This window comes from Barbatula barbatula (assembly GCF_947034865.1).
Source record: "Barbatula barbatula genome assembly, chromosome: 5".
Lineage (NCBI taxonomy): Eukaryota > Metazoa > Chordata > Actinopteri > Cypriniformes > Nemacheilidae > Barbatula > Barbatula barbatula.
The window spans coordinates 9,896,098-9,915,045 of record NC_136769.1 but is presented as its reverse complement, the minus strand read 5'-3'; the positions used below and the strand labels follow the sequence as shown (position 1 = coordinate 9,915,045).

At 38.5% G+C, this 18,948-nt stretch overlaps 1 protein-coding gene across 1 annotated transcript; it reads right to left on the bottom strand.

Annotated features, from left to right (window-relative positions):
* Positions 1–225: 225 nt before the first annotated feature.
* kcnh4a (potassium voltage-gated channel, subfamily H (eag-related), member 4a) lies at positions 226–18,079 on the bottom strand (the record flags this gene model as incomplete). Its single annotated transcript, XM_079457735.1, has 16 exons — positions 226–1,128; positions 1,328–1,404; positions 2,005–2,090; positions 2,234–2,583; positions 3,777–3,815; positions 5,575–5,774; positions 6,013–6,262; positions 7,061–7,260; positions 7,774–7,968; positions 8,209–8,416; positions 8,523–8,680; positions 9,399–9,660; positions 11,014–11,138; positions 11,609–11,740; positions 12,367–12,600; positions 18,004–18,079. The coding sequence occupies 16 exons, from the start codon at positions 18,077–18,079 to the stop codon at positions 226–228; spliced, it is 3,495 nt and encodes a 1,164-aa protein (XP_079313861.1).
* Between the last annotated feature and the right edge of the window lie 869 nt (positions 18,080–18,948).

Here is an 18,948-nt window from a genome sequence, read left to right as displayed (position 1 = left end):
ATGACTCATTCAGACAAGTTCCACTGTAATTGTGGAGTGTTCATTTATCTTAAAACAATAGTCTTGGTCAAAACTCAGAACCCACAGCCGCAAACCACCAATTTGCCACTGCAATATATCTAATATAACCCATATACACAGCATGGAAAATGCGCTGTATTTGTCCTAAGCGAAGACACTGCTGACATGAGCATGTACATGTATCTTCATCCTGGATTAGCTACGTCACTCCTTAGCGGGTCCATGTTCTGGCTTTTCCTTTTTTACAGTAGATGCAAAAATGGGATCATGTACGTGAACAGGACTTGACCCCACCAGGTCATTTTGTCTGGGTCCCGTGGGGAAATGCAGCAAATTTGTACTACAAATCCCAGCATGCATAAGTGAACTGACAGCTGTGAGAGGCTGTGATGGACCTGTTGGTGTAATGGATGAATGGATCGGCGTGGGAGCTCTGGAATTCTGGCACGTTAGGTCAGATGTCATCTGTAGACTCAGAGAAGGATGAGATTGACTCTGGACGCTATAGCTGCACAGAGGCAACGTGTTGCTAGGCGTAACAGTGGAACCTCCACTTCTGACCTGAGGAAACAATCCACTGGTGGGAAAAGTTGAAGCCAAGCCCAGGAGAGATCCTCCAGTACGGGGATCCTGATGTCTTAGATATGGTGAATTGGGTGTGGTCTTAGAAGTCTGACAGGCGATTGGCTGACTCTCTACGCCCAGGGTGGCAACCCTTTCCTGGTCAGGGCAGCATGGAAAATGGGTGTAGGTTGAGTGGGGATGAGGCGTTTGATGAAGGAGTTCAATGTCCCCTTCCTGCCCCAAAACAGAGCCTCTTTCATGGCTTTCACCGCAAGTGCACGTGTGCCGGGATCCAACAGAATCTCTCAGAGAGGTGTCCGGTTGAAAACAGGCACCAGCAGACATGTTATAGCCCAGCCGAGATGACCAGTGGTCTGCAGAGGAGGATACGTTGGTAAAGTTGGATGACGTGTGACAGCTGTAAGAGCTGAAGGGGGCATAAGGTGAAGTGAAGTGTGTTGGGGTCATGTGGCTGTGCAGGAACTGCATCATTTCATGAAGCTCCTTGGTCAACGAGGACACTTCCTGGTTCAGGTGGTTCATCTGCAAAGCAGGAAATAAGATTAAATCGAATACTTTAATAAATGTATAATATATAAATGATAAATAAACCAAAGTATTATTATAAATGAAAGTAATAAATTATAATTGCCTATAAATTTACAACTGAAATTATATGGCAATAATGTATTGCATTATTTTTTTATTTAATTGAATATTTTTAGTGTGTGTGTCCTGATACCTCAGCATTGAGCTGACGGAGACTCTGTCTGACTTCCTCCGTCTCAAGCAGCAGGTTTGCGCCCACCTGAAATGGGTCTAAATGGAAAAAAACACAAGTAGTAAACACAGATAATGTGGAAAATAATATTAACATACAGCATGGGCAGATTCTTATTTCTTATTATGGTCATCATTTACTAACCCCCGAGTTGTTCCAAATCTGTATACATTTATTTGTTCTGGGGAAAACAGAGACATATATTTTGAAGAATGCTTGTAACCAAACACTTCTTGGCCACCATTCACTACCATAATAGCAAAAATTACAATAGCAGTCAAAAGTGCCCCAGAACTGTTTGCTTTTTCAGAACAAAACAAAGTATACAGATTTGGACAGAATTTCCAATTTTGGGTGAACTGTACCTTTAATGTTATTGTATTTACGTTTTTAGATATTTCAGAAACCTTGAACATTTTATATGCTTTGATCATTTTTATTGCAATCTTGCCAAATCATGGACTGATTTATACTCAACAAGTGAAACTACCACTGTACAGTAAATAAGTAAATAATTTCTCAAATAAATATTTTAATAAAACTATCAAATGACTAGTTTTATCAACAACAAACACACGTTTGATTTAAAACAAGTCTACTTTGCACCAAGTCTCATATTAAACAAGCATTCTCCTCACCTTTGACCTCTGTGTTAGGAGACTGCTCACTATGCTCAATGTTGAAATGAAACGCATGTTCATTATCCTCAATGCCATCAACAACCCTACAGGATGGACATAAGGACATTTCAATTATCAATATCTGCCCTCAGTGCCAACAACACTTGCTGGTGGATTACAAATGGCTTTGACAGCACATAGAAGTATGGCCTGCCCTATAACATATTAAGTTCTAGTTTCTTATTACCTTGGGCTCAGGTCCAGTGGACTGACACAGTTCAGAGCTGGAATAAGAAGTTTGGCTGGCCTGTAGCAGGAGCTCTTTTCTGCTCTAGGAGCGGGCACAGTGCCAACAGAAAAATCCTCGTTGAGTGGCATCTGAGGTGAGGGGCTTTGTACCCGGGAGGTCTGAATGGGGGACCTGCAGCGCCGGAGCATACTGATGTGTCGAAATTCCTCCCCCAGCATGGCACTCAAATTAGACTGTGATGAAAGACCGCCAAACCCAGAGAGGAGGGGTTTGCGGCCCATGTCCTGTCCGGATTCTTCTTGCTCTGCCTCCACAATGAACGGCAGCTTTGAATCATCAAAGCGTTCCTAGAGGGAGAGACAAGGAGTCAGAGAAACAATAAATGTCACTCTTTTAAAATGTAATTTTATATCAGAGATACATAACACCACACTGGAACTTTTCGGTATTGCACCAGGCACAGTCAGCCAATCATTACAAAGAGCTAAGATCAAGCCCCTAACAAGTCTACACACGTTAATTCGAACGTTTAAAAATTACGTTTATGTGGGCATTCCCAGTAATGCAGACGGTCATCCACACCACTGATAAACATGTAATTTGCATGCAGGTAGACCTTGAAAATGAAAAATAAAATGACAATCAAACTTTACATTTTAATTTGAATTGTGTCAGTATTATTGCGTGAGCATTAATTAAAACCTTTGTAAAATGTTTTATTTTTCATATTGGCAGTCATGCCTCGAGAGTTTTGTGAAAATGAAATGCCAAATCACAGATTGCATTTTCTTTCTCAATTTGACAGGGACAACTCATTGTCAGTGTAAAAATGAGAATCAAATCTTTTCATTTTGGCACATATTTTACGCGCAGTTGTTAATAATGAAATGGTTAATCTGGTTTTCATTTTCATTGTTAATTTATTTATTTAAATAAATTCCATATAGATTCTCTAAGGCCAAATGATCTGAGTCATGCAACCTACATAATTGTTTTAGCAATATATTCTTACTGTATGTCAACGGTTTATTTGTGCAATACAAAAACACCAGAAAAATTTCCTACATAAACCATAACTCAGATTTCTAAACTTTCACACTTCTCAGCAGCCTCTTAGCACTAAAATGTCTTCCGTGCTGCCTCGCAGTCCCACGGAGACCTGTTGCTCCGTCCCTCTGCGTGATCTAAGAACACAATTATTTATGAGTCTTTGTTCCGTGTCATCATGTTCTTCAGAGATTTTGTGTTTGTGTATGTGTTCTGTGTGACCGTTCTTATCATTAGGACAGCTGGCAATGCATTCAGGCGCTGGGGTCAGTGCCACAAACAGATTGCTAATTCACCTGTTAAAGACACATCCAGATGAGCTTTCTGCCAGCTCTCACACAGCAGCGGCTGTGACACTAATAATTGGAAGCTTATGTAACATGGCTTTTTGATCAGTACGGGCATTTCGGTGCATGCGTGTGTGATGTAAAGGGATTACACGAACAAAAACATGAAAATAACAGATAGCACAATAAGTATTCAATGGCGTTACCTGTGGGAGTCGTGTTGAGCGTGTAAATCTGGCTTGGCCCTGTTGAGAAACAAGAAAATCTTATTACTGTAATAATTTAAGCTCAGAAAGCTCAATGTGCCTCCTGTATGAAGTGTTTGGAGTATGTGGCCATTGCAAAGTAAAAGGGGAAGTTCGACCCAAAAATAAGAATTCCGTCATCATTTACTCGCCCTCGTGATCTGTAAATCTTTCAGATTTCTGATGAACACAGAGAAATATATTTGCAAGAATGACAATGGTTGTCAAAAGTGCCACAGAACAGTTTGCTATTCTACATTCTTCAAAATCTTTTGTGTTCAACAGAACAAAGACATTTATAAAGTATTTTTCCTACTATGGTAGTCAATGGTGGTCATGCACTTTTTGGTGGCAAGCATTCTTTTAAATATCTTTCTCTATGTTTATCAGAAAAGAGAAACTCTTCCTTTAAAGAAATATTTTCTTGTACCTTATACTTAGATTTTTCCATAAATCATTATATTAGTCATGTTTTTCTTATGTTTTTCACTAGGTTTTGCAAACATCTAACCAATAAAAGGTATTAAAAAAGTGCTTGTCAACTTTTGGACATCCAAGGTTTCGGAAGGACAGTGACAATATATTACAAGCAAGAAAGTGACATAGGTAATAATAATCCAAGTTCAAATTAATTTAAAGATCGGGTAACACATGCAGTTTCTGCCAATCTCATATTAATCTTGAGTACCTATACAGTAGTATTGCATACTTCGTCTCTTCGAAGAATATTTAGTTTGATTAAATTAATAAAAGAGAGATACAGCTGTACGAACATACTCCAGAAGCTGCTGGAGGCAGGCAGGGTGGACGGAACTACAGCACGAGCACACAATACATCATCGCATTAATCCCTTCGTGATTTTTACATTATGCACGTACACGCCGATTGCCAACAAAACACAGACATATCACTTAGTTTGACTTACCGCGTGTAGTTCATGTCCGGCATCTTTTTGCACTGGGACCGCACCATCTATCAGTTTCAAACGATCTCCAAATCCAGTGTTATATCCACCGTTTATATAACATCCATCACTGAAATACCGTGAACAAACAAACACACAACTTCTTTCACTATCGCAAGAGTAACGAGCTGCAGGGCCACAGCGCAGCCAATCTTGATAAGCTCCTTGGTTGGTGCGTGAGCGGGCTATTTCTTTTGCCTTGCAATGGAAGTGCTTTTCCGGGTGAATAACCGAATTAAAAGAATACGATCGCTGTTCCGAAACAGGGATCCAGACTTGTAAAAAACGTCCCGAAACAAGTTGGAGGGCTGGGGGATTGTATCAAGCACAGAAATACTACGTCATACGTCCAACTCCATTTCTAACAAGTTCACCATGTTAAGCACGAGAAGCCAGCAATTTTAACCTTTTGAAGAAATCCGAATTTATGAAACAGCATGTTACCCAATCTTTAAAATGAGAAGAATATCATAAACGGCTATGAGAGACATTGGTTGCCTGAAAGGACAGTCAGTTGCAGTTTAGTGGTCATTATACAGTACAAATAATTCTAGGCTCAGAATGCGGCAAATGGCTGGTCAGAATTAAGTATTAATTTAGTGTCGATTTTTCCTACCTGAATTTGAATATTTGACAGATACGGAATGTATACATGTGACTGAGTGCTTCTATCACATATATAATGTAGAATTGCATAATGTACTGCATAAGTTTGTCCTGAACATGCCAATCTTGTACAATTGTGTGTGTTATGGTTACACTTTATTTTCTGCCTGTCCTGTAAAACAGTTTACCTCTCTGAGGTTGTAGGTGAGATTGTGATGAATATCCTCATTGAAGCGGCTGCTGTATTCTGGGTAGAGTTCGAGAACCTCCTGAAGAGCTCTTACACTGATGTACTGTAGGTCACAGTAGGTCAGAGCTTTCACATCTGCATTAGCCTTGATCACCTGATCCTTCCCCGGCAGGTCTGCACCAATCAGGTCTCCTTTACCTTTAAGCCAATCAAATTAGGTGCATCTATGTCAACTCTCGTTGTCTATGTGCTTTAAAAAACATTTAAATTAATTCACTATTTTACCCTTCAAATAACACTTCCTTTTTCAATCAATTCGACTGTGTTGTCAGTGAGTTGATACTGACGAATATATCAAGTTTATTAAAAGGAAAGGCTCAGGTTGTCTTCAGGAAGTTGGTTGGATTTGAAGTCTGACAAGATGAGAAGAACATACCCAGTATGGCCAGCACCATTCCGTCTTTCAACACTTCTAGAGACCCCGAGCAGACAAAGTGTTGAGCATGCAGGGCGTCTCCATGGCGAATAAGATACTCGCCAGGCGCACAGAACGACGTCTTGATGTGCAGAGATAGGGAACGTAGACACCCCCTACTGGCTGACGAGAAGAGGGGAAGCTGCAGAATATCTTTGTTCAGGTGCATAGCGATGTCTGCACGCAGCTCGTCTGGGAAGTCATGTAAAAGCTAAGGGTAAAAAGATAAACAAGTGGATCACATTATTAAAAACCATCTTCGTAATCAAATTACATTTTTCTATTGAATTGAACTAAATGTTCTATGCTCCCTCCCCCTAACACCAATAGCAAGTAGAATATCGTGGTTCATGTCTGCACACTAAAAAAAGGGATAATCTCTTTAACGTGCCTCACCCTAATTTTGCTGTTTCATTGGAAAATACTGAACACATAAATAAATCAGCACAAAAGAGAAAAGATTTCATTTTCTTAGATGAAAACTGGATGATGTAATCCCCCTAAAGAGATAAGATTCTCTCTTTCAATATGATGCCGTACCAGTAACTGCTGTCTAAAGGGTGTAAGAGTTCCTATGAACCGTGCTTTTTGTGTTTCTAAATCACTGCATCATTTTAAAGCGTGACAGTGCATGAGCTAGGCCCCACTAGTCACACGTTGTTTTTCCTCAAACACCGAAGATCTTCCCTCCGCTGTTTTGATCAAATACGGTGAGCCATCCAATTTCAATTGCTACATTGACCTAATAATTACAGTGTTCAGCAACAGGGCTAAAATTATTCCATTGAAAGATGTGACCCAGATTTGTGCTTATGGATTGTCCTCCATCTGATAATGGTGGTGTGTTATCAAACTGTGATTCGGGCTTATATTCAAACATGTCTGTGTGAAAACACACATTTTATTCAACTAAAGCACGAGCCACAAAAAGTTTAAATTGATTGAAAATGTTCTCCCAACTGTACAAGTTTGTCAGGTTGGGCAGCTGGTGGTGTTCAAAGGGTCTTACCTCATTGGCGTTGATGCCGTTGTTGACAGACCAGGTGGTCTGGAAGTACTCCAGCATGCGCTGTTTCAGCTGCTGGGGCAGGCGGTGCACGCGGATGAAGTCTTTCAGGTCCTTCATGCGCGTGTGGTAGAGGGAACGACGAGAGTACATGCGCTGGATGATGGCTGTCACATTCCCAAACACCACAGCATGCATCAGCGCTGTGGGTTATAACAAGATAGATGATTGCTTATTAAATAGCATGAACGTGCTTACCAGTGTTCTCTCGACTCTTTGCGTTGTCTAGCAGGTTATAAAAATGATATATACTTATAAAATAAATATAACTGTGGGCTTCCATGTGTGGCAATATGAGCTTAAATTCTCTATATTTTCATCGCTACGGTCTCACAAATGACTCTAAATCAAATGAGGCAGGTTCATTCAGTCCCCTGACTGAAGAAATCTCTGGCTTGTTTCAGAGATTTCTGAGTCCACTGAAAGTTTTTTTCTGTACGGAACATAAATGCACAGCTCGGAGGGAACAATAGTGTCACGTATAATTAGCCCGTCTGAATCATCTCAGTAAACAATATGTTCTACATACTGAAATTGGAAACCAAACTTTCCTAAACAAGACATTTATTTCAAATGGATGCAAACTTTCCAAAAACAAGCGACCTAAAAACAAGCTAATTATACATTAGGTCTGGAATATGCGCCGTTGAACACACCCCCGATAAGCATAGTGCAGATGGAGAAGATCTTCTCAGCGTCTGTGTTGGCACAGACGTTTCCGAATCCAACGCTAGTCAGACTGCTCAACGTGAAGTAGAGAGAAGCAATGTAGGCGCTGCGCAGCGAAGGGCCGCCAACTGTACCATTGGTGTACGGAGTCTCCAGACGCTTCCCCAACTCTTGCAGCCAACCTAAGAAAAACAGAAAATGAAAACGAGAAAGGAAAGATATTAATTTTGGGGACTAACATTTTATTTGCTTCCGAGAGAAGCTACAGTCATTAATTATGGACGGCGATGTTTGCTTGCAGTAGGCCAATATGCATGCAATGTCTGCATTGATTTAGTAACCAATTCACTGATGCATTAATGCAAGTAAGGTATTCAAGTAAAAGTTTCATCATCTCGTCTTTACACTAAATATTCACTCACCTATGTCCCAGGTTAGGGGGTCATTGCTGGCAAGCTCTTTGCGACCAATGACGTACCAAACGCAGGCCAGCCAGTGTGCCAGTAGGGCAAACACAGACATTAACAATGTAAGAACCACGGCGCTGTACTGAGAATAACCATCCAACTTTTGCAGCAAGCGCAGCAGACGGAGTAATCTCACAGTTTTCAATAAGTGGACGAGGGAAGTCTGTAAAACACCAGTACAAAGAGTCCAAATTGAACATTTACCAATCATCCTTCACAGCATGTATAGCATAAAGTTGTAAGTGCACAGATTTAATGTGACATCTCACCACTGAGATGTTGAATAAATAGAGCAGGTCAAATGGCAGGGCAGCAATGAGATCCAGAATGAACCAGGTGGTGCAGTAGTGAAGACAGATGGAGCGAGAATCATAAACCACCTGACCTGCGGGCCCAACGTAGGTGGTTCTGAAATTCAGGACGATGTCTATGGAAATAGAAAAAACACTTACAGTATTTCAGAGCACACGCACGACATGTGCAAAAAAAAGGCAAACAACATCAGAAATAAAAAAATATCTGAAACATCTTATCCCTAATCAAAAACAAATATTGACTATGCGCATACGAATATTACAAACATGCTAATTGATGGAGTACATGCTGGACTTCCATAAATATTCATGCAACCTGTTCTCCTAATCCTCAATCATTTTTACATAGTACATTTAGTCCCATCATCCAGTTGCAACCTCTGTGCATGAGGTTTATTAAATTACTGTCACAGTGGGGCGTCTGTACCTTTTTATTGAAAAGAGATTTCCTTTTTTCAGCATCTATAAAATCCAGATTACACTGGGAGTTCATGGAAGGGATTTATAGGGAAGTGCGAGTAGCAGGAGGTGTGATTGCCACTCAGTCTTCACCCCACTAACATGTTAAAAAAGTGAAAACTTTTTGAACTCCGACAGATCCGAAGAAGTTAACACTATTTAAAAATAGAACAGCACAAAAGGTGAAAATAAAGCAAAAAGGGGAATGAAAATGGGTTCTTTGGCCATCCAGGCAATTTTCCAAGACACATTCTACACTGGTGGTTGCCATTCAAAGGTCATGAGTTCAAGAAACATGTTTACTGATGAACTGCAAAGCATGAGTTCAAATTGCTATTGATGACATTGACATTTTGTAACTGTTGCACACACCGAGGATGAAAAGCATCTCCACAGCTATGTCGCTGGCGAGGGTGGTTCTGGAGGCGGAGTTACAGTCTAGGTTGTCATGTTCGCTGTCGTCAGGGGCGGAGAAGCATACGTTGTAGGGGACGGTCACAGCCACGTAAAATGTTGCAAGGAGGATCAACCAATCCCACAATGCTTTGCACAAACTGTAATGGAGCAAGATGAAACGGGACTTCTGAACCGACGCCACCTTGTACTCCGGTAGGGTTGGCTGTGAAAAAACATGCTGAAAAAGAAATAAAATGCCAGATCCTGAATAAAAGACTGTATTACTAAAGTCACCTTTTTAGCATGCAGGCAAATCATTGCTCGGCGGTTTTTAAGTGCTGTCTATTTGAGTGCAGTTTTCCTCCATAATTCGTATTTTTAGTCTGTAGTATTCCGTCTGTTTCTCATCATAGTTGATCCAAAAATCTTTCACCAAATCTTTAGTGTGAATTTGGGGCAAGCTGTGCTCTCCCTTTGTGATTGGGGCTTTAAATTAACTGTCACAATATGCACACGCATGCACTGTCACCTCATTAAAAGGAAGACAATGGTAATAAAAGTTGTGCTTTTTGAATCTCACGTGAACAAATCTCCTAGAACGGGAGGTTAGTTAAAATGGACATATGCAGTCGAGCACCACTCGCTATGAGTGACAGAAACCAATCTCTCCAGCTCCTGCCTTCAAAGAAACAACATGAATTTTAAAGGTGAATGGAGCTTTGGAGGCAACTCCTGTGAAGTCAAACATCACTTGGCAATTCAAAGAAGCGTGCACTTGAAGTTGTCCGCGTCTGCGCGAGTGACAATTTAAATGTGTGCTCAGGCATTTGCCCTTAAGACATTTAAAACACCTGCAACAAATCAAAAGATTTCATTTACTTTCACTATGGGTTTTAAATTAATGCATATACGAATGCTCATTGACTCTCCACCTGTAGCATTCAAAATGAAACATTTGGAAAAATAGGTGAGACATTCTGAGTACGTGAAGGCACAGCCCATAATGTCACGGAACAAGAACATTTAATATTTGCTTTGAAATGGCACAGCTACTCTGAATGGTAGAATGTGCTAAAAATATAAATGTCTGAATCTCGTCAGGTGCTGTTTTATATGCAAATATTAAATCAGAATTTTGGCAGGTCAGATATCAGTGGAGGAGCAACACAGGTGACTACATTTGCAAACCTGTTTACTAATCAGCGGTGGCTTAAAAGGCTTTAAATCAAATCATGGTTTTGCAGGACCGTGTGTGCATTTCCCGCATGTGTGAAACATACTTTTCTATTCAAATATTAAAAATGGCATATTCTTTTAACTTACATGAGTAACAAGAATAAAATATTGTCGCTGTTGCACTGAAACTTTGTATCTCAATTTGTTTGTTTGTCTATGGGTTCGAAAATATGTAACCAATGAAAAGTTTTGAATAGAGCATGTCAACTTTTCAGACACAATGTTTAATACTTGAAAAAAAAATGTCTTTAAAGTGGTCATTTTGGAGATGAGTCATCAGTCCGACAGCAACAACATTCTGATTTACTAAACAGAAAAACGAATGAAAATGACTTTGGGTTTCATTTTTACTTACATTTGGCAGCTTCCTTTTGCTCCTATTAGTGAACTGACAGGTCAGGTGGTACAGAACGCTACGGCCTCGCTCACGAGCTTGACTCAGATGGGTTCCACCAGACTTCCTGCTTTGAGTGCCATCCTCTGACACAACAAAGTAACATGTTATTTAAGAATCGTGCCATTAACTGTCAAAATAACACATGTCAAACCTTGAAAAAATGTAATTAGAATCTAGGGATGTAACAATATCAAAATCTTATTGTACGATAATACCTCAGTATATAACCCGTTACACAGTATTGATTGCGGTATTGACAATGGCAAATGATGTCTTGAACACATGCCATAAGTATCCTCTTTTCTTTATCCTCTAATCATAACTGTTGCTTAGAGGTATGAGTTATAGTATGAGATGGGTCAAATGACCTAAAAATCCCTTTTATAAAATAATTGCACCAGATATATATTCTTTTTTCTAATATTCTCTATGTTGTATGCAGTCATGTGACCACGATAATATTCAGACAATTGTGCTATTGCGATAACACGATATCAATAATATTGTTACATCCCTATTAGAATCAAACAATGGCTCACAGCCATCCAATTACCTTCTGTGTTGGAGCAGGGATGTGATTTGCCATATGAGTCAGTAATATTTTTAAAGGACAAGAGAAACAGAACCACTTCTCCTTTCTCATTTTTAATAGGCATGATGTCCAACAGACACCAGAACGACGTTCCTGGAGTAAAAGAAGTTAAACCATGAGTGCTTTTATATTCGGCAGCCCACTCTTTAAATGAGAGGTCTCTGAGTAACTTCATAATGCGGTGCTGAGTATGTGTCACATGAGTATAAATAACCTTAAATTCATTTCAGTCGTAAGTTTAGAAATCTAACTCGAATAGGTGACCAAGTTAATGTTTGAAGACCACAATGTGAAAAACTAACACATTAAAGGAAGAGTAAACCCATAAGGGACCATTCTGTCATGATTTACCCTCGTGCTGTGTCATGATTTTCTTTTTTCTTTGACACAACAGGAGAAATTTAGCTGAAAGGACTGATGTGCTCTTTCAAAGTCTTTGCTTGACAGCCATGGTCACCATTTACTTTCATTGTACAGGAATGAACAACTAGAATATTCCGCTACACGGTGAGTGTAGCAGAAGCTAATTTTGTTTTACAAAACTTTGTTTTACAAAGATATGCTATATTTGACACTTTTGCCAGACAATTTTGTCCAATAAATATCTTTAAACAAATAGTGTTTTTACATTTTGCATCATAACTCATTGACTGTATTTTAAAGGGTCAGTGTGCCTTTAACAAGTTTTTTACCAAATGATTTATTTAAACCGTCTTTACCGTTCTTCCTATAATATCGAACCTCTGTCTGGAACTCCCTCTGTCCTTCTAAAGTTTTCTCCACCTGATGGGTCACTCTCTCACTTGTTTCCTGTCCGTGCAGGAAGTGACATGTGCACGTCTTCTTCATGACCTCGGTGCGTGCGAATCCAGTGAGGTCACAGAACCCATCTGAACAGTACACAATAGGGTACCCTCGACATCCCTGAGCATTTCCCAGCAGGAAGTTACTGTCTGTAGACATCAAACATAGACACACAAAAGAAACAAATAAAAAACAGTGTTACAATTCATTTAAATACAGTAGCACCATCATCCTATGGAAGGCTTTATATCACAACACACCGTCCCTATTTCTTTTGGTGAGACTCATTATCATGCTTATTATAGGCTTCCTGTTTTATTCCCAATGCTGAAAATTCGGTGGCTGAAAATTGAAGGAGCTGTGTATCGTTTCCATAGCAACGCTGCTATTCATTTCACCTAAATTGTGCAGATTATATAACAGTTGATTGACTGTGGGTGTCTGTGTACTGTGTGTGTGAAAGAGTCTTAGGATGGCCTTCGGCTCTCAATGCTAAATATATCTATCGCAGCTAATCATCTTGGACCCCAAGCTGGTAGACCCCTTTACCACAATACACCAGTCGATTGGGGAATACAGGAGCTATCAATACACCAAAATCTACTGTACTAGAAAATAACCCTTAAAACACAAATTAATGTTTTTCCAGTGACCCCACACATAATTCGGCAACCAGTCAGATTAACCGTTATGAATAAAGCTTCATGAAAATCCATTACTAAAAAAGGTAAAACCCGCACGTGACCAGTATCATGTTACACATTACATATCTATCATAATTATTGTTTTTGTGAATATATTTCATCCATCCATCAATTGTTCACTCCACCCCATTTTCACTTGTTTGTGGAAGAATCAATAGGATGCAGTGACGCAGTGAAACTAAATAAAGTGATTCCTGATCCACCGGTCAGGACATCAACCTCAGTACACAAAACACCCCCCATAGTGAGCCGGTGTCTGTGTTACTCGCTTGTTGAACAAACAGATGAATGACTGTATAATAGAGAACGAAGCGATTTATGTTCCCAAAATGAGCAAATGAAACAATTGAGGGGTTCATGTTTCATACACTCAAACATTTAACAAAGGAACTCAGATTTTAGATCTGTTGATGTTATTTTTCATATAATAATATTGCGTGTATGCTTTCAAGGTGCATTTTATTAATTTCATGTTCTCTGGGAATCAAAATCAGACCGGCAATAAAGCTTAATATTCAGGTCAGTTTGTACGTGCTCTTATCTGACCATTTTTAGTGTTCATCATTATCACAGGCTGAAATCTGACTACGGTATCAGATAAGCTGGAAGGAATGTTGTGTATTATAGTCATCTCGAAGTAAAAACAAAAGTATGCCTAATATCATCCTGTAGATCTACATGAAGCCCAAAAAAGGCCATACTCAAACACAGCAGTATAAAATCAGGTGTTTTGTGGTTTGTGCATTTAAGAAAAAGGCAGTAAAGGCACTAAAACTATTCAGGCTCATACATATGATTACCAAACGTACACGAAAACATCATTTGCTAATTACATTTCAAATGAAAACTTGTATTTTTTATACACCAATACTACAATAAACAAATAAATGTAAAATATGAGTTTAAAATGAAAAATAAAAATGCCTAGAGGTTGATACCTGGCATCAACTACCTATTTTGGTCCCTGGGAATTACACTGGATTAACGTTTAAATGACAATTGGATGAAATAAAAAAATAAACACGCAAAGTATACAAAGAAGATCTAAAAGCAGCTTTGCCGACAAAACAGTAAAGATGAAAAGTATTATAAAATGATCAAGCTTTACACTCTGAAAAATAGACTTCAGGTGAGTTGGATTATGTTTGTGCATTTAACAACAACTAGTCACAGTTCTCATAATTCTACAAAAGAAAAGTGAAATAAAAACACAAAATAACAATTCAAAGAAAATCATGAACTGTGTGTGTGTTTGAAAATGCATATCTACCCAATTAAATGCCCACGACTGTTAATGTCATGACACGCGACAGTTTTAAAAGTTATAGATTTTGATATTTTTAGCAAAAACTATCATTGCATGCTGTGGTGTTAAGACAAGATGTTCTCAGTATCAGTTGCTATGGAAATATATAAAAAGAGAATAAAAACATATTTCAATGTGCTCATCAAAAACATGTGTCATCTGCTGCTGAGGTAACCAGGAAACAGTGCTTCCAGTTTATTTTTAAAATGAACTGTGAAAGTAAGTTCATATCAATGCAAGCAAAACACCCAGAAATAAATATTTATTTAATGTTGCATTTATTTTCAGATCTTTTACCAGAGTGACTTATGTGCACAAATCTCATTACTGCCAAACACCTGAACAGAAAAAATATGACACTTGTTTAACTAGAACGTAACTGCCAGATGAGAGCTGCTAAAAACAGCAGACAAAATATGGCGAAGAATTCTGTTGCTAAGGAAATACTGTACAATATGCTACTGTACATACTGTGTAGTACAGTGCATACAAGAATATATGAGTTGAGGTGAAGCTCAAGGCACAAATGTGTGTCACATTCCTATCAATTCATCTTTATGAGTAAAATAATTTCTCAGGGAATGAATGCCACTATTCGTGAATTCACCAAAAGCTTGAAAAACCTTTTGGTTTACAGTATGTCTGCATTTAAATTTATGAACCCTAGTATTGATTTATTGAAAGGTCCAAATGCACAATGCACGTGCACACTTCCATACAGTCCTTAAGCACTTAAAATGAATGCTTATATTCAGTCTAAGGCGAGAGGCAGTAAATAACCTTATTTTCTCACAGCAACACGAACTAGACACAAGGCCAAATCACAGCCAGGCTGACATTCAGACTACAGCGCAATCTCTTTGTAAATTATAAAACAACCGTTTTAATAAGACTGAAAAAAGCCCTTTCCATTCTATAAAAATCTGGTTCAGGCAATTAAAATTATTATGATGAAGAGGGAGACACATAGAGAGAGAGACACGTTACGTCTGTCACTCACACATGCACATACTGTCACTGATTTTAGTGATGCTGGGGACGGTGTGACATGATATTAAGAGGTCATTTATACAATTTATAGAGCAAATGGTCAGCGTGACATTTCATGGTGTGAAAATCTGTCCCTGAGAACAGCAGAAAGAATGATTCATGTGACTGGCTGTGCTGAGAGTTGTGAACATTGCTTTTGTTGAAGAGCATTCACACAGGCTAGGATTTTAATTTCACATTCGATCCCAGCGAAACGCTTTATTGCTCAGAGCTTCTTCTTTTATTGCGCAGGGGACTTCATAGAGTTTCATTTCATGATTAAACTTGTCTGAGATGTTTCTCCAACATATAAGTACAAATAAAAATATTACAATTGTTGACAGTAAAGAGCTATAAAAAGTAACACTGATAATCCGGTCTAGTTGTGGTCTTTTATAAATAAGATTCAATTTCTTTTGAGCTCATATTGATTGAAATCTCTCGTTGTTTATTTATTTCTACTTTCAGATTTTTTGTTTTAGTGTCTGAGCTATTCTGATATTTTTTAAATGTCTTATGAAACTCCAGGAGACACATTTGTAATGTTTTCCTAAGAAACAAATCTGAGAAGCAACAGACAAGAGTGTGCATTTAATCCCATTGTTGTCCAAATCTGCGTTCTGACAGCCAGCGACTATAACAGCGACATGATCTCATTAATTTTTAATGGGAGCTTGGCACCTTCCAGAGACAGGATGTGAACATGTCAATCAAGGCATCAATTAACTTCACAAACAATGAGCAACTTTCAGAGCGACAACCAAGTCAGTAAAGCTCACATCATCCATCTCATCAGTTACGGCAGCGGACGGAAGATTGGGTTACTTTGTTGTTGTGGGTGACTTTCAGATTTTATATGACCAGTCTCAGATCATTTAAAAGGATGATATTTAAAAAAGGCGATACTCGATCCTAATTGATATTACTCAATCTGTACTAGTTAATACTAAACATTTGAAGTGATATAAAGCTGATTTCATGATGTAGTTACACATATTATAAGTTGTTGTGTTTTATCTTGTATTTATTGGTTTGTTTTATTAGCCTGATCACAGAGCAGTATTGAAAAGGTGAAAAGCAAACTCTCCAGAGATCCAATTAGAAGACTCCTTACAGACCAACCAGGAAGCGGACCAACACCAGATGCAAGGTTTCACATGTGATATCAGGGTGGCTGAGAGGTTGTGAGCTCTCATTAGAGAAGAACAGGGAGCTTACGGACTGTCTGAAGGTAAAATAATGTGTGCAGTTCCTATAGCTCAAAGGGGGAATGATACTGCTAGCAACAAGATTATGGGTTTGATCTGAGGAAACATGCAAAACAGATTAGATGTAAACCTTACACTGTTTCTTTGGAAAAAAACAGAACCTAATGTGCTGTAATAATGGATCAGCCTCTTCCTGCTAAAAACATACTGACTTTTTGACACAGTACAGTACAGGTTGAACACTCACACAAGCCAAATACTCATGGTTTAGTCATCACAGCACTTGAGTTTTCTAAGCAGATATGATAGCAGGAAAAAGGTTAGAAAAGGTGGGCCACTTATATAAAACAATCCCTCTCCATCTTTTGTTTTCTGAGTTTGAGCCATATTTTGCAGTGAAACTCCCACGCTACTGAACAGTGAGCGGTGTTCCTATAATGAATAACACTTTTACAAGAAGCTTTTGCGCACACGCACAAACACTAAAATTCAGCAGTTGAAATGCAATTTACATGCATAGCAAGATGTCTCCATGTGTTCAAGAACAAAACAAGATGTTATGATAAACATATTTACATTTTAAGAATATTTGTGATAAGAGGAAACAAACAGCGCAGCATCGCTCATCTTAACCACCGAAAACTAAACATGACAGAATGTCTCATTTTTCAATCAGAGCAACATTTCAGATAGATAATGGCTTCATAAAGTATAGAATTTATGGTAAATCAACAGCAATTATATTTACAAGACAAGCATCACATTCTATAAATTCCACGCTTAGTCATCAGAAGAGCTTCTGAATATTTTGATTTATATGCATATTAAAATATTATTTAGAAATGTTAGTCCTAAATTCAATATTAGACTATTATGTCACTATATTCTGTATATATATAGATATATATATGACAAGTTTGGTTCAAAATGAGATAACTCAAAATTCTGGGTTTTTTATTGTGCATTCCAATTAATATCAATCAAACTGCAGTTGGTGTGTTTTGATTTGAGCCATAATAACTACAATAATACATCTATTGTTTTATTCACATTTTACACAATAAAAACATGATAACATCATTAAAAACATGATTTTAGATTTTTTTTTAAAACAGAGTTATCTGATTTTGGAACCACACTCTTCTTATAGGTATATATATTTATTTACTCTATAATATATATATATATATATATATATATAGAGAGAGAGAGAGAGAGAGAGAGAGAGAGAGACAGTTATGCACATTGCTTTAATTTCTGTTATACAGTCTCAAACTTGCAGAACAAACCATGACAAGTACTCACGTGTGCCATCAAAACGCTTGGCAATGGTGTCGAGAAAAGTGTTCTGAGGGGCCAAGAGCCCTTTCATCACTGGCATGGTTACCGATCCTCAGATATCCATCACATACAGCAATAAGGAGAGCGCAAGAGAGAGTAGAGATCAATGCAATTAAAGACCCCCGGAGGAGGAGATTTCTGGAAGAGAAGTGAGGCGATTTTGTCTGTGGTTCAAAGCGTTTTGGCAGCTGGTTCAGATGAGTTGAAAAACGCTTTTTGTTAAGAACCGTAACCGGAATACCATTTGCAACATCCACATTATTTACTTGAATTCTCCGTTTCTCAGCTCAAAAGACAATTGCATGTTCCTAAGCAATCGGATGCTACAACTGAACGGAAGGATGCATTCTTGTCGATGCAGTTTTAGTCCAGGTGCTTAAGTTTGGTGTTCACGCACGACAGCCTATTAATTTGTGATGTCACCCTGCACTGTTTCTCAACAGCGGTTCAATATACAGGCTTCATTTCTTTTCTTCATTGCTTGGGATCCTATTCTGTCCTCTTTAATGGCTTCTATCAATTCTTCAGCCTGTCCACACCTTTTCTTTTAAAATTCCTTTTCTTTGTTTGGTTTTTGGGTTGTCCTAATACGAGGTCAAAAGATGCTCTGCATTCTTCCATGTCCTCTCTCAGTCAGGTGCACAATCTCTACTACATCTCTCCTCTTACTGTTATCTCTCTACTCCTCTGTCCCTCCCTCTTCCTCTCTGTTCCCATTTCGATCCTCTCTCTTTCTCTCTGTGCCTCTCTCCCACTCTCTTTCAAAACCCAGAAGCATGAACAATGAAAATGAAATCTACATTTGGTAGATGTACATTTGGGAGCGATGTGACCACACACATTGTGTTTTTAAAGATAAAAACTGTATCTTTCATAATCCCAAATGAGAATTTTAACTTTTTTAATAAT